Source organism: Rousettus aegyptiacus, unplaced genomic scaffold (genome assembly GCF_014176215.1).
Source record: "Rousettus aegyptiacus isolate mRouAeg1 unplaced genomic scaffold, mRouAeg1.p scaffold_m13_p_3, whole genome shotgun sequence".
NCBI lineage: Eukaryota > Metazoa > Chordata > Mammalia > Chiroptera > Pteropodidae > Rousettus > Rousettus aegyptiacus.
In genome coordinates this window covers 56,515,856-56,530,608 of record NW_023416306.1, presented here as the reverse complement: position 1 = coordinate 56,530,608, position 14,753 = coordinate 56,515,856, and the positions used below count along the sequence as shown (strand labels likewise).

Below are 14,753 nucleotides of genomic sequence, written 5' to 3'. Positions count from 1 at the left end.
TCAGTTAACAGAGGGTATTTGATTGCCCTCTGCTTGACTTTAGCACATTTTAATTTACTTTGGAAATCTTTTATTTGTAAGTGTAAAGTCAGAGACCTAGTTCAGCATTTTATATCATTATATGGATCTGAAATTTTAAATGCTTTAAATATCATTCTATCTACTTGTATTACTAAATTATCAATAGTTGAGTAGAGATCCTAGAATCTAGCCTGGTGTGTATATCTCAGTGTACCTATGTGTGAACAAGAGTTGGAGGTCTTGTATGCAGGTTGAGCCTTGACTATAAATGATGGAAATTATTCAATTTGATGTGTTTGATTGCCTAAGTATTCTTGTCTTCTGTTTGTCATCATTTAGGTAAAAATTGTTTTCATCATTTAGGTAAAAATTGTTTTCTGAAAGCCAAAACTGACTATAGAAAATGAAGACCAGAGAAGAAGCACTGGTTCTAATTTTCACTAGCTCAGTAATAACTTCCAATTTAGCCTTGAGCTATGCATTTAGGTATTCACTTGAGCTTTCTGGCCTACTAAATGAAAGGATCATTTCTACCTGCCTGTGGAGTACTGTAAAGACAGTTAACTTATATAAAGAGCTTTAAAGGTAAAGACTTTCTTTTAAATGCTGCTGCTTTGTATTACTACTAACCATTGACTGACCTCTCTGACTCAGACTTGAGAGGGCCTGTGTGGCAGTTACACATAGTATGCAGGGTCCACTTGGCTGAGTATGCTGGGTGGAGTTTTTGGACAAGATGACTGCCTTTTGGATTGTTTCACCCGGCATTCTGTTTTTGTTTTGTAGCCTAACAGCAGTGGTCAAGTAGTAGGGAAAGTGCCTGGCCATTTCACTCCTGTCTTGGCACCCTCTCCCCATCCCAGTGCAGTGCGACCTGTGACCCTGACCATGACAGATACTAAACCCATCACTACATCCACTGAAGGTGAGGCAGCTTCACCTACAGCAACCAGTAAGTATTTCTGTAGGAAATGAGAAATGTCCATCAAAGGCGCCATTGGATATCTGATCCAAGGTGGAAAACATGGCAATTTTTCCAGCTACCCAACCAGATGGAGATTTCTCATTTATGTGGAACCAGCAGGCATGTATGTGGCCTGGCTATCACATGCTCTCTCTTATCAAATTTCAATCAGTGCATCTTATTTGAAAAGGGAGAAGCATAATTGTTTGAGTAAACAGCTATAACAAAAATAATAAGTCATGCCTGCTTGTTCAAGGTATACACTGAAAATGCACTGAATAACCTAACGCAGTATTACAAGGTTTTTGTATCATCCCAAAGAGAGATTAGATAATTGTTACTTATTGGAACATTCCTATAGGAATCAAGTTGCTTCACATGGCAGACTAAATCAGTGCCTCCTCTGTAAGATAATTGCATGTTTACATTACTGTAGGTTATGTCATTGTAAAAACAGTCACACAGTGTTGGGTGCAGAAAACATCTCAAAGTGTAGTATTAGGCACATGTAAGCTACCTGCTGTTTATTTGTCTTCGACTTAAATTTTTTTTATTATTATTATTATTTTTTCTATCATAGTACATCAAGTACTATCCTTTTTAGCATGGCCATAACATTTTAAATGTCAGTGATTTAGCCAGTGAACTTACACAGCACATACTAATAACTCAAATGATTCCTTTGTTTCTTAGTGTAGAATAATCATAAGTACACAAGGAATTATTATACAATTTTTCAGTTAGTTTCATCCAGACTACCAGCTTCCTAGAGCTGGAGCCGGTATGCATAGATTGATAGATTAGAATGGATAAACTTTCAGTCAGGAAGAATTAGCATGCTCCTTGTCAGTTATACATACTATATCTTAAATTCAGAGCTTCTGTTTTTTTACCTAGAGCAAGAAAATCCCCATGCTCTGCAAATTCCTATATGAAATTACAGAGCCAATTGGAACCACCACTGGCTCTTTCTCTGCCATTAGAAAGATGCTCTTTTTGTGTGTGTGTGTGTGGCTTCTGAAAACCTAGGAGGAAACCTTACAAGAAAAATGGACAATACTTTGAGTATACAGTGAATTCAGCATTTCTTTCTCAAAATTCATGAGGCCCTAGAGACTAAGAAGTCCATATAGGCTCATAATTCCCATCAATAATCATTAAATGCTAAGTAACTGGTTTGTTGGTAGAGGATCCATCACTAGTGAACACTTTTCGTGAATGCATAGATGGATGAGACAGCCAAGAAAGACTAAAAATTGTTTTGTTCTAAAGATTAGCTATGCATCGAAATACTATACATTCAAATTTTAAAAGTGGATGTCTTGGCACCTTTGAACAAACAAGTCAGCAATTTAAATAAAAGAAAAGGAAGCAAAGATTTTTTTGAAGTATTTGAAAGACTGTCATGGGAGAAATGATCAAAACCAAGTTCCAGAAACTGCTGGTACCTGCTCGTATAATGTTATTAACAGGAGAGAGTCAAGGGAAGATCAGACCCAAATGATCACAGCTCACTTATGGGAGTACAGTCAGCCTGTCTGCTAATTAATTGTTCTTATATTCACATACAGGTTGATCAAAAAGGAATCTGATTTGACTAATAAAATTATAAAATATTTAAAAGATGGCTGCATCAGTTCATTTTCCATTCTTGCGTTAAATACAGTGAGTCATTTTGCTTTCCTCGAAACAAACTTGTAGCTCCAGCTTCCTAGGTACCACTGACAGTGAGAATTGGTAAGTCAGTACAATTAAAGATAACATAGAGATCATGGAAACCTTTTTCTCACAGTCAAAAAGAAGGTGTAGCACAGACTTGCCATCTACTCTGTAAGGGTGAGGCTCTTCTCCAGCTGTCCATGTTGTGCTTTGAATTCCAGAGGCCCGGAAATTAAATAGAGGCCACTGGTTGCATATGGCTGCCCTTGCATGAGCCCTTTAATCAGGAATAATTAAAAGGTGAATTGTGAGCATCTTCACTGTCTTAAAAAGGTAACCTAAAAAAGCCTCAATAGATTAAATTCTGCAGTACTTCAGATTGAACATGGCAGAATCAATATATTGGTTTTAAAAAAGCCATTTTAAAATTAATGTCCTGATTTCTCTTTAATCTGATAATTTTAAACCAAACATTTTAGTTTTTGTCAGACCTGTAAATATAACATATATAGTTAAAATTTATTTTTTCTGTTTATTCCAATATGGAGCAATGGGATTGGCTAGTGTTGGGAAGACACATTAGTTCTTTCCTTGTAAAAACAAACAAAATTCTTTAGGAATAGGGAGATGTTTTTTGTTGTTGCTGTTTTTGAAAAACTCACCCTCTACCAAAAGGCACTTATACAAAGAGTACTTGCAAGGCGAGATAGTAATAATTTTAGGAGTATTCACCATATCTGTTTACTACCTGGTGGCCACATGTTTAAAAGTTGCCATCAATTCCCCAGGCTATTCACAAGAAATTGACTTTTTATGCTTATGGAAAAGAAATAATGTTTTTTCAAAAACATTTTTTATCAAACTTAAGGTCATTTTCACATTAAATAAAATACTGAGCTAATTTATTCTATATGATATAATAATAAGAATAGGCTTCTCCTTATGTTAGTAATATTCGATTTTCTTTCTAGTAAGACTTTTAAGTAATACGTTTTTCATCCTTTATTATCAAGCACATCTGCTTAAATCCAATCATTAAAAGCTTTCACTTTTTCCTGATAGACTTTCAGTCTGTTTTTACATTTAGACTCACAGACCATCATTTATTATTACATTATTAGACAATTAATTTTTGATAAAAAGTCGCAACTAGGAAAAGAGTGCTTCTATTTAGCCAGTCCTCGGTACTCCTACAAGACTAGCTGGAGCACATAAGTGTGAGATGCCACACCAAACAATGGGATATGATTCACTGCATAGATTTTTGGGGAGGGGGATAAATTGGTTGATTTGAAATCAACTACCATTCCTTTTATATCACTCAGTGTTCACTCAGACAATACCGAAGAAAAATAGAGACCTTTTTTTTTGGTTCCAAGTCCCACTTCTCTGGGTTTCTTTTACGTGGACAGGGTATTCGATCTGATAGTTCACAATTTTTATCTTTGTTTTTGTTCTTCCTTAATCAGCCTACACAGCCTCAGGCACATCTCAAGCCAATCGATATGTGGGACTAAGCCCAAGAGACCCATCCTTCCTACATCAGCAACAGGTGGGCAAGTTTCACCCAGGTGTGATGGTGTAGCCACGCTTTCGCATTGGTGCTTTTCTCCATGCTGCCTCTCAGATCTGGACTCAGAACGGGGCTCACGGGGCTTCTGAGAAAGAAACTGATCATTTCATTTTCCAAAATATTTTCTCATTTATCTTTTGTTTCTTGCCTCTCTGAACAGGGTTTCTCTCATTGGCTCAAGACCTTTTCCACCTCTGTTATATTTATATATCGATGACATTCATGAATAACTATTTCAGCCAAAGAGTATGTTTCTGTCTTATTGGCTCTTGAGAACTTACTAGCCTATAGCTTCCAACGAAGAAAATTGAAAACTGATTTAAAAGCCAATTAGAATAGAAGCCGTGCACAATTTGTTTTTGAGCTCTTTCATATTTTCCAGATGTTTTACTCCCTATTTTTGTATTTTAGTCCAAGAAGATGAGTTATGAAGCTGAAATCTCATGCGACACATCATTCCTATTTTAATAGGTTTAAATTGGTTTGCTGATTTTAGATGTGATAAAACACTTTTTTTTGGTTCTGCTTTCTTACATCATTTATGTTTCAAGTAGCATTTTAAATTTCACATCTCATTAATGCCGTAAATTTAATGCAAATGAAGTGTTTACCCAGACTGTGAAAATATACAGCCAGGATTAATGGTGGCTTATAAACAAATTAGCCACAGTGAAAAGCATGGACCATACCAATACAGAAATCCCACGATTCCAGTTACAGGATGACAGAAGTAATTTTAACCGCTTCAGAATTTAAATATATTTTATGATGCATATGTTTGCTGCACTCAAGTTTTGATAGCAGAGCGATTTGAAAGTAACAGTGTGCAAAATATTACATAGGGAAAAATAGGCTATAATGAATAAGAAAGAGCTGGTATTAACTAACTTGCTCTTCACTTATAAGTTGTATGTGCATATGTGTGAGTTTTTACATACGTAGTAAGCCTGCAGAGATACTCATGCCAGCTTCTTTTGCTCTAGACCTGTCCACCTAGCTTATGCTGTTGTTCTCATCTTTACTGTGCTTCACGTGTTATTCTCCAGTTCAGCCCTGTTGCAGACCAAGGTGGCAGACTGCATATACTAAAGGTCACCACTTGCAGAGTTCAGAGAAAATCATAAGATGATAGCTTATTCAAGATACTTGATGTTTTGCCAGGTTTAAAAAAAGCAAAACAAAACAAAAGAGTGAGAACTAACTGAAAACATCTGTACACAGTTATGAAAATACCAAGTAATAATTAGTGGTTTTGCCAGCCATTGGCTTTTCAACATAATTCTCTGGAATGTTGCTTTTTTCACCTCTAAAATTGCTATAATATGAAATGTGTTATAATTACTATAATATGGTTCTATTTGACAAATGTATATGTTCATTGTGTTTTTAAAAAGCATATTCAGGATTTATAGGTTTAGAGACTTGTTCTTTTAAAAATTATTCCACATATTTTCATAAATAGTTTTGTCATGGGATTTATATTATTTTTTATGACACTTCTCTAATTCCAGTTAATTTTTAATTCATAGAAACATGCCTCCATTATTTAAACCTTTAGACCCAAACACATTCAGAATATTATAACCAATTCCATGTATTTAAAACCAATCTTTGCCTCCCTCTGTCCTAATCTATGAAAGCTTTAATTTTTTTATTTATCACTTATGACATACATGAGCCTCATGTAATTATGATCACAAAACTTCATTATATAAAAGTTCTCCTTTCACATATCGAAGGATAAATCAAGAAAACTTAGCTAGCATCATGAAAACACGAGTCTTAATATAGATAGGATTCTAAGCCCATTTTAATTGAAAAAGTACATATATGTATATGAGTTCCAGAACTTTTTTTGTCAAAGACCAGCACTTGTTTTTTAAGTGGACAGTGTCAAATAAGACCCCTTACAATATAAATATGATTTGTTTGATCAAATGTGATTGCTATTTATAAAATATATAATGTGTATTGATCCTTGGAAGAAAAAACTATATAAGCTTCATAACTAAAACTTTAATGTTCAATTTTAAATGCCATACAGGCAGATAATTTGTCCTCTATATAATGAAAGCTTTAGTGCTACTTTTTGAATTGAAGCCCAATATGCTAAATTCATAATGAGCTACAATTTTGAGGCATACAGAAAATGAATGTATATGCATATCATACTATATATGTATATTACTAAACTAAGGCTCCAGTTAAAAGCTTATTTTATTCTTTTAAATTTTACAAGCATCATAGAGATGAAGTTTTATGTTTATTACCCAGGAACAGAGGGACAGAAATAGTCTAAATGACTTTAGTAGAGTAAAGGTTATTCTTTTCGACTGCAGAAATGAGATTGATTTACTGTGTCCTTTCATTACTTTACAAAGATTTAAAAGAGACCACTTTTCTAGCAGCAGGTTCTAAATGCATTTGATTTAAAGTATTCAATGATGAATGAGTACTTTAAACAAAAAGACAACCAACTGAGTGAGGATATTCTGGAAGAATATATTCACTTATAATACATCTGATAAGAGGTTAATATCCAAAAATATATAAAGAACTCATATTACTCAACAACAACAAAACAAACAATTCAATTAAAAAATGGGCAGAAGATCCGAACAGATACTTCTCCAAAGAGGAAATACAGATGGCCAATAGACATATGAAAAGATGCTCAAGGTCACTAATCATCAGAGAAATGCAAATTAACATCACACTGAGATATCACCTCGCACTTGTCAGAGTGGCTATCATCAATAAATCAAAGAACAAGTGTTTGAGAGGATGTGGAGAAAAAAGAAACCTCATACACTGTTGGTGGGATTGCAAATTGGTACAACTACTATGGAAAACAGTCTAGAGGTTTCTCATAAAATTCAAAACGTGTATACCTTTTGACCCAGCAATTGTAATTCTGGGTATTTATTCAAAGAAAACCAAAACAATAATTCATAAAGATTTATGCACCCCTATGTTCATGGCAGCACAATTTACAATAGGCAATATATGGAAGCAACCTAAATGCCTATCAACAGACTATTGGATAAAGAAATTATGGTTCATATATACAATGGAATATTACTCAGCCATTAAAAAAATGAAATCTTACCATTTGCAATGACACGGATAGTCCTAGAGGTTATTATGCTGAATGAAATAAGTCAGACAGAGAAATATAAATACCATATAATTTCACTTATATGCGGAATCTAAGGAATGAAAAGAACAAACTAATCAAAAACAGACTCGCAAATATAGAGAAAAATCTGGTGATGACCACAGAGGAGGAGGTTTAGGGAGCTGAGAGAATGAGGTGAAGGGTTAAAGAAGTACAAATTAGTAGTTAATAGATGGCCATGGGGATGGAGAGCACAACGTAGGGAATGCAGTTAGCATTAATATAATGGCAAGGTGGAAAGCCAGAGGAGAGAAAGAGCAATTAGGGAGATTATTTTATAAACTATATAAATGTCTAACCAATGTACTGTATATTTGAAACTAATCAAATAAATTAAAAATAAATAAAATGAAATAAAACAAAATTTAAAATATAACGATACCTTTTAATAACAGAAAAAATGTGATAAAAGCAAATGTAATTAAGGTTATAGGGATATCACCATATCTTTTTTTTCCTTATGTAAATTAGATAGAAATTTGGCTTTTTTTTATAGGGAATATTCAAGATTCCTTCTGGCAATATTGCAATGGAAACTGAAAAGTATTTTTATACATTTCATCCAGAAATTTACTATCAGTAATTTGTTCTAAATAAATAATTCAAAAAATAAAAATTAAATGGACAAATATAAAAAAATTTGAATGAAATAGAAAATCAAGAAGTTCATGAAATAAAGGTAATCAATAATTTTATATTAGCTAGGAGAAATTCAAAATTAGAAAGGCGATAGTTTTAGTCTGAGAGGGTTCTTTTAAACGTTCCCATAGCCTTCAATATACATGACCTCTTAAGAATAAATATTGTCACCAGGTACATTCTTTAGTTCATTGGTGGCTGCTTTATAAAATTTATCCTTTTAGGTTATGAAAAATATTGATGTGCATTGTTGAGTGCTATTTTTTTTTTTTAGAAAAGAACTTTAATATGCCCTGTGTAAATTAGAGTTAATAATAAATTTTAAATTGTTGAATAATTTTGACTATCATAAAAATCTTTCCACAAAATGACACTAAAGCAGAGCTTCCAATATAATCATTTCTAACAGACAAGGATATTGGCATTCTTAAATCGAGATAGAAAATATTAAAATTAACTCTGTGTTCCACTTGTAAGAATATTCAGATTTGCAGATCTGAATACTGAAAAGTATATGCTGCTATATCCATTAACTTGGTACACATGCAGTTGTTATTAATAAGTATACATCTCCATGTTCCTTTTTATAATGGTCATTACTGATTTAAACTGGTTACTAACTGCCTTGAAATACTTGTTTTTTTCAGACACAGGAATTTCACCTATTATTGTAAATATATCTCATTTGAATCTAAAAAATAAAATCACATAATCATGAAAAATATTTCAAAAAGATTCATGTAAACCAGTTAATAATTTGCCATTAAAAAAATTCTGTCTAATGAGTCATAATAATCAGCTCATGCCAGCTGATCAGGACTTTAAAATTTTCCTTTTCTCTTAACACAATCTCTAATGTTGTTCAAGGTTTGTAACTAGATTATCTTTGAGGTGATTGTCTTATTTAATGCACCCACTGTTGGCATGTGGGCAATTAAAATTAGAACTTCAATCAGAGCTTTTTTCTTCTTTAACTTTTCTATTGGAAGATGGTATGGTGGCTTGAAGAACTCGTGGGTCCTGCATTGGCAAACTGAACTCTTTAGTCTCTGCTGAGAAACGTCTTTTTATGATTTGGAACTTTTCCTGAAGTGTCAATGACCTCCTCTCTGACATAATTTTATAAAAGTTTCGTAAATGTGGTGGTTCTTTTTCTCTCTATACTTCATGCACACACTATGCACATTCATTAGGATAGGCAATGAAGGAACTACATTTCCCAAGTTTTGTCTCTCCGTGAGATTAAGGGAACTAGATAGCAGAGTGATGGATGTCGTTAGAAAATACAGAAATTATTTTACATCCAGTCTAACAATTGCAGTATAAATGGCAAACATGAGACAATTTTGACAATATTCCAGCTAAAGAAGTAGTCAGCCTCTTAATGAATTAGATAGGTCTTCTGTCTTTGCTATCGTAGAAAATTTGGTAAGATAAGAGGGTCTTAACTTGATTATCACCATTTTATTTGAGTGTAAGGTCATAGTAAAAACATAAATCCTTACTATTACACATTAATACAACATATTAAAAAAAAACTTACTGCAAGTTAATAAAAGTTTGTAGCTAAGAAATCTTGTTTGAAGTAAAAGATTGCTATTTGAACCAGCTATTGAAGTGTATATTAATCTTCGATATAGAGTTTGAGGTGACAAAGTAAGCTCTAGTTTATAGGATATAAAGCTGATTTTCATAATCTCAAAATTATAATCTCCTGACTATATATACTACTTATTATCAGAGCTAATGAATAAATAGCCTGACCAACTCAGGTCCTTGTGTTACTGATCACAATTGCATGGATTTTATTGAGCTTCAGCATGTTATATTTCTTGCATGACTATATTAATGCTATTATTTCTATTTCAATTTCTGGGCTACTTTTTATCAAAATATTTTAAACAGTTTTCTTGATAATTTTGAAAGTAGATTTTCAAAGTACTTTTTATTACACTGAAAATTTCTTTTATACCAAATAACCTTTTAAAGAAATTGTCTCTGCAGGATTTTTTAAATTAAAATATCAATTGAAATCTCTTTATAGTATTTGTCCTAGCAAATGAAATGGCAAAGCCAAAGCTAGGTACCTTAAAACCACTGGAAAGGTAGTTTTTTTTTTATTAGAGGCAAGCAATTGAAAGGACACAAGTGGACTATCAACAAACTTTTCAATAAAGCCAGGAAGCAGGCTATCAACACTTGGGCTGTTCTTATTGTGTCTGTTATCATAATTGACAGCTTGACGCAAAACCCTATCATATGACTTCTGGGTAGGTATGTAAATGGATAAGAGGTCACTTTTCACATAAGCTGGTTGGAAAGGAAACACATTTAAAGGAAGTTTTAGTCAAAATAATGGCTATGCAAATGTTTAGCTTTTTGGCTACTTCTTAAAAAAAATAACAACAACCTCTATGGTCTGTTTTTTATCATTCATTCATTTATTCAGTAGTTTACTTTTACTGGTTATCAAAGGCTAATATCCAGATAAACTATTATAATTAGTGTAAAAATAAAATTGTTTACTGAAACCTCAAATTTCAGTCAACAAAATCGCAAAGGAAAAATTGTCTTCTTTTCTGAAAGTGTGCACTTTAAAAGATCTAAGTCGAATCAGGGAAGTAAAGGAAATTCTGAGGGTTATTATGATTAAAGACATTGTAGCTTTAAATATTTTTGGGCTGCGCATGAAGGATAGGGTAGGAAAAGAACAATGACAGGCAAACTAGTGTCCTGAGTGAAAACCGGGGATTAGGAGTCAGAGGTTTGGTTTTAGTGCTGACACGAACAAGGCATGTCAAACCTTGGACAAGTCCTTAAACCTTGCTGTCCTGTGTCCTTATTTCGAGAAGGAAAATGAAGAGGTTGAACTACCCAGTCTTTAAGTTCCCTTGAAAACTTAAACTTTACAAGGTAAAGTAGCTTTCATATATATTTAAAAAACCTTTTAATTTTCTAATACTTATAATTTATGTACAGTAATGTTTATTTAGTTCATGAAATTTGCATACCATTTTTTATTCTGCCATGCTAATTCACTTAAACATCAAGAAGCATGGGTTTGAGAAATTAACATTCAAAGTAGCTGTAGGATACCAGGATGATCTTGAGTATCTTTTTTGTTAAACATGTGTTTATATGTCCCACATATAACACGATTATATTCTGACTATTTTACTTGTTTAGTAAGGCTACATCGTATTCATTCAGAGGCCATTTTATTTGCTCTGTGGCAAGTAATTAATAATAGTAATAAAATAAAATTCCACTAATCTAAGAGTTAAGAGGAAAGCATGAATATCGAAATGTTAATCTCCTTTAAGCACCCTCCCAATGTACCCTCACCCCTCTGAAATCTATTCTCTTGAGGCTACCTGGAGAAATGAGGATATCTAAGAGAACGTAAAACATCTTTTAAGATATTCCCTTGAGGTCACTGTAAACTTAAAACAAAAGTGAAAAGGTAAATTTGCCGCTGTTGATTATGCTGTTTACAGTTTAATGGTTTATTGGTTCAACTGAGAGCTGTTGCCATCATGAGGGACTGTTAGTATATCAGACTATTTGCTGAGTCTAGAGAAGTAGAACATTTTGCTTACCTTCTTTCTTTTGTTCCCAAAGCTAATTGCTAAACATTTAACAAAAGCTCCTAATTATAACAATGGAGGGCCCTCATTTCATAAACAGACTTATGCTGAAACCACAAGCAATATTGATTCTCTATGGCTATCAGTTACCTTCATGAATTTTTGAGTGCAGCATAGGAAAGGATAATAGTTTAAATCTTAAGTGTTTCCCCTTATGCAGTTTTTTAAGGTACACTACATGATCCCCATCCTTGTTTTTCTGAAATGATCAAGGTTCTCATTTCAGAGACTTTATGGAACTGCATCCCTAGAACATATACAGTAAAATCTTTCTCTTCTCTTCTCTCTTAGTTGCTTGACTATTTCATCCTTTACACATCGCTCTTTTGGAGGAGAATCTTACTTCCTTACTTCACCCTTTGTTTGCTTTTGGAATTCTGGCCATAAATTGTTTTAATATAAATTTTACCTTTTCTAGACAATCTTATTTCATATTAGGAGGTGCATATACATTAAAGAATTAAAGTGATTTATATGAGTGTACATTTCTTTTAGGATATGCATATGATCAGGTCTGTCAAGGAGTCTATATTGCTGCAAATATAAGAATTGTTCCCCGCCTACATATATAAACACAAAACTTCAATAGACTAAGGTTCTAATTAATCTGTTCCTGATGTTTTAAGTTTGATTACTATTGGGGAAAAAATAATTTTTTGATTTTTGAGGGAAAAAACTTGAAAAATTTACGGATGTTATCGAAGCTTATGTATCACTTAAAATTAAAGTTTTAAAATTTCATTAAAAAACAAATTTATAGCTAAATTATATAACATTGACTCTCTCACAGGACAAAAACTGAGGAATCACTGCACCAATTCCAAATAACATTATCACCTATTCTTTTAAACTTATTTAAAGCCAAATGTAAAATTCTATTTTGTTAGGAAGACTGAATTATACAAATACCAAAATTATTTAACATGCCCAAAAAGTAGCTTAAATACACCCCGTATTAACCTTTCATCACCTAGAATTTGTTCAAAATTTGCTGAGTCAGGACTCTCTTGGCCAAACAAGATTCTTAGGAATTGATTTTATTATGAAGTATTGCCATGGAAATCTTCAGTAAATAGATGTTTTTATTTTAATTATTTAAATGTTTCCTTTACCCACACCATCACCTTTAAATTTTCACTTATCAGGAGGTTTATTAATTTAAAGATGCTTTATGCAAGATTAATAAAATTAAAAAAAAAAAAACCCAAAACATTGAGAGAGGCTCTTGCTCAAGTAAACCTGGTTTAAGTAAGTGTTAACATATAAGCATTGATAAACATGCCCCCTCAGAAATTTTTGAAAATGTCAATAATGCTAGCCCACAATCTAAATAGCTAAATAAATTTAAATTATATTTTATGTCTTCAGTAACAAAGCGTTACTGGAGATTGGGGATCCTCTCCTGGCGCGTTGTCCTGGTTCTTGATGTCTCTAACAAAGAACTGAGCCAGACACCGAAATACAGCAGAAAAGAAAAGCTTTATTAGAAGGGAAAGTACACTTGCAGATGTGGAAGCGGGCCTGAGCAAGAGAAGAGTGGCTCAAAGGCCTGGTAAACAAACTCTTGAGGTTTTTATCCCTATTTGCTGTGGGTTGTTACTTTTCTTAGAGAAGTGGGCTTCCTTGATTGACAACTAAGATTGACAGGACTCCATGATTCATCATTTCCTTTCTGTGAATATTCATTCCCAGAATTCAGTCTGTTATAATGATATTAATGAACTTCTGGGCATATACATCATATAATGATGGTATAATGAGGCTCAGGTAAACTGAAGATCCTTGGGGTCTTTATTGTACAGGTATGAGTGACTGGCTGAAACTAGTACCCAATTTCCTGCTTTTTCTTTCTTGTTTCTTTCAATGAGTTACTTTTAGCCTAAATATGCCTTCTGGCTTGCTTAATTGTGGGCAGACTAGGGCAGACCCCTTCTAGGATAGGATGACCTCAGAGACTTTGCAGGCAGACCTGAAACTCCCTAACTATCCTGCCTACTAACTCTTTTCTAAGAGCGATGAACCCCCTTATTAATATGGATATTGGGGGATGGGAGGTCTCTTCTTCTGTATTTGCTTCCTGCTGAGAAGGTTCATAGTTCCAGCCTATTGGGGTTTTATGGAGCTGTTTCCCTTTCTGCCTTAGTCAGGCAGATCTTGGGCTTCCTGCTGAAGTGCCGCCTCAGTCCCTAAACAAGGAAAAGAAGATATGAACTTGTTATTTAAATCATATATTTATTAAATTCTATTATCGATTTGCCTATTAAGAGATTAAAAGGAAACAAGCTTGGTTAATATAATTCTTAAAGAATAAAAAAGACCTTTGGCTATAGTCCCCTCCCCTCTCAGACTCTAAGGGCCCTGTCTGGCCTAACGCCATTTCTGCTAACAATGGGCCGATGACCCTTATCAATACCCAGAGGATCTGAGTCACCGGTTTTGGGGAAATTATCGGGATTTGAGGGAGAGGGCTTTTTTCCCAAAGAAAGGAGAAAAGAAAACTTAACTGGTTTACTAAAAAGATTAAGAACTCTGCAAGAGATGTCCCATTTCATTTCCTGCTAAAAGTTTAAGAGTTTTTCAAGTGATGTCCCGTATCAAAAGGATATTAATTCAATACTAATTAATATCCTGCCGATTTCTTTAACATTTAAATTATTGTTAAATATAGTCGGTGATCATTTTGTTTGTATTTAAGCATTTTTGGGGGGGAGAAAATATTCCTTTTGCATGTATCTGAAATATGAATGAAAATGAATACCTGTAGTCAGGTTTTAACCCCTTTGAAACTACACTCAGGAAAGAAAAGTCCAAAAATCCATTGATTTTAAGTGTTCCTTAATGTGGCCAAAATTAAAGATAGCCCACATGACATTTTTTTGAGATGGTGAACAAAAAATTAGCAATACGAACAACAAAATGCTAACAGTTTACATATGCATCCTTCCCAAGGGACATAGCATTCCTGCAATTGTGGGACTAGAATCCAATCAATGAGTGATATTTAGGTTTACCTGCCTCCGTGAAAGTGTCTTCTGAAAAATTCTGCAGTCTAACCTTGAGCGCCTCACAAAA

At 33.5% G+C, this 14,753-nt stretch overlaps 1 protein-coding gene across 6 annotated transcripts in view; it reads left to right on the top strand.

The window, feature by feature from the left end:
* The window catches only part of NFIB (nuclear factor I B), a 218,066-nt gene that overhangs the window by 181,496 nt on the left and 21,817 nt on the right, over positions 1–14,753 (top strand). For 2 of the 6 annotated variants that reach the window (XM_016157319.2, XM_016157316.2), the window contains exons 9-10: positions 808–946; positions 4,114–4,196. The exons of 1 other annotated variant lie outside the window; for it this stretch is intronic. In XM_016157319.2, the coding sequence (XP_016012805.1) occupies positions 808–946; positions 4,114–4,196 (222 nt within the window). Of the gene's footprint in view, positions 1–807; positions 974–4,113; positions 4,197–14,753 lie in introns of all 6 variants that reach the window. 3 more of the 6 variants (XM_016157317.2, XM_016157315.2, XM_036238817.1) reach the window with 2 other exon arrangements.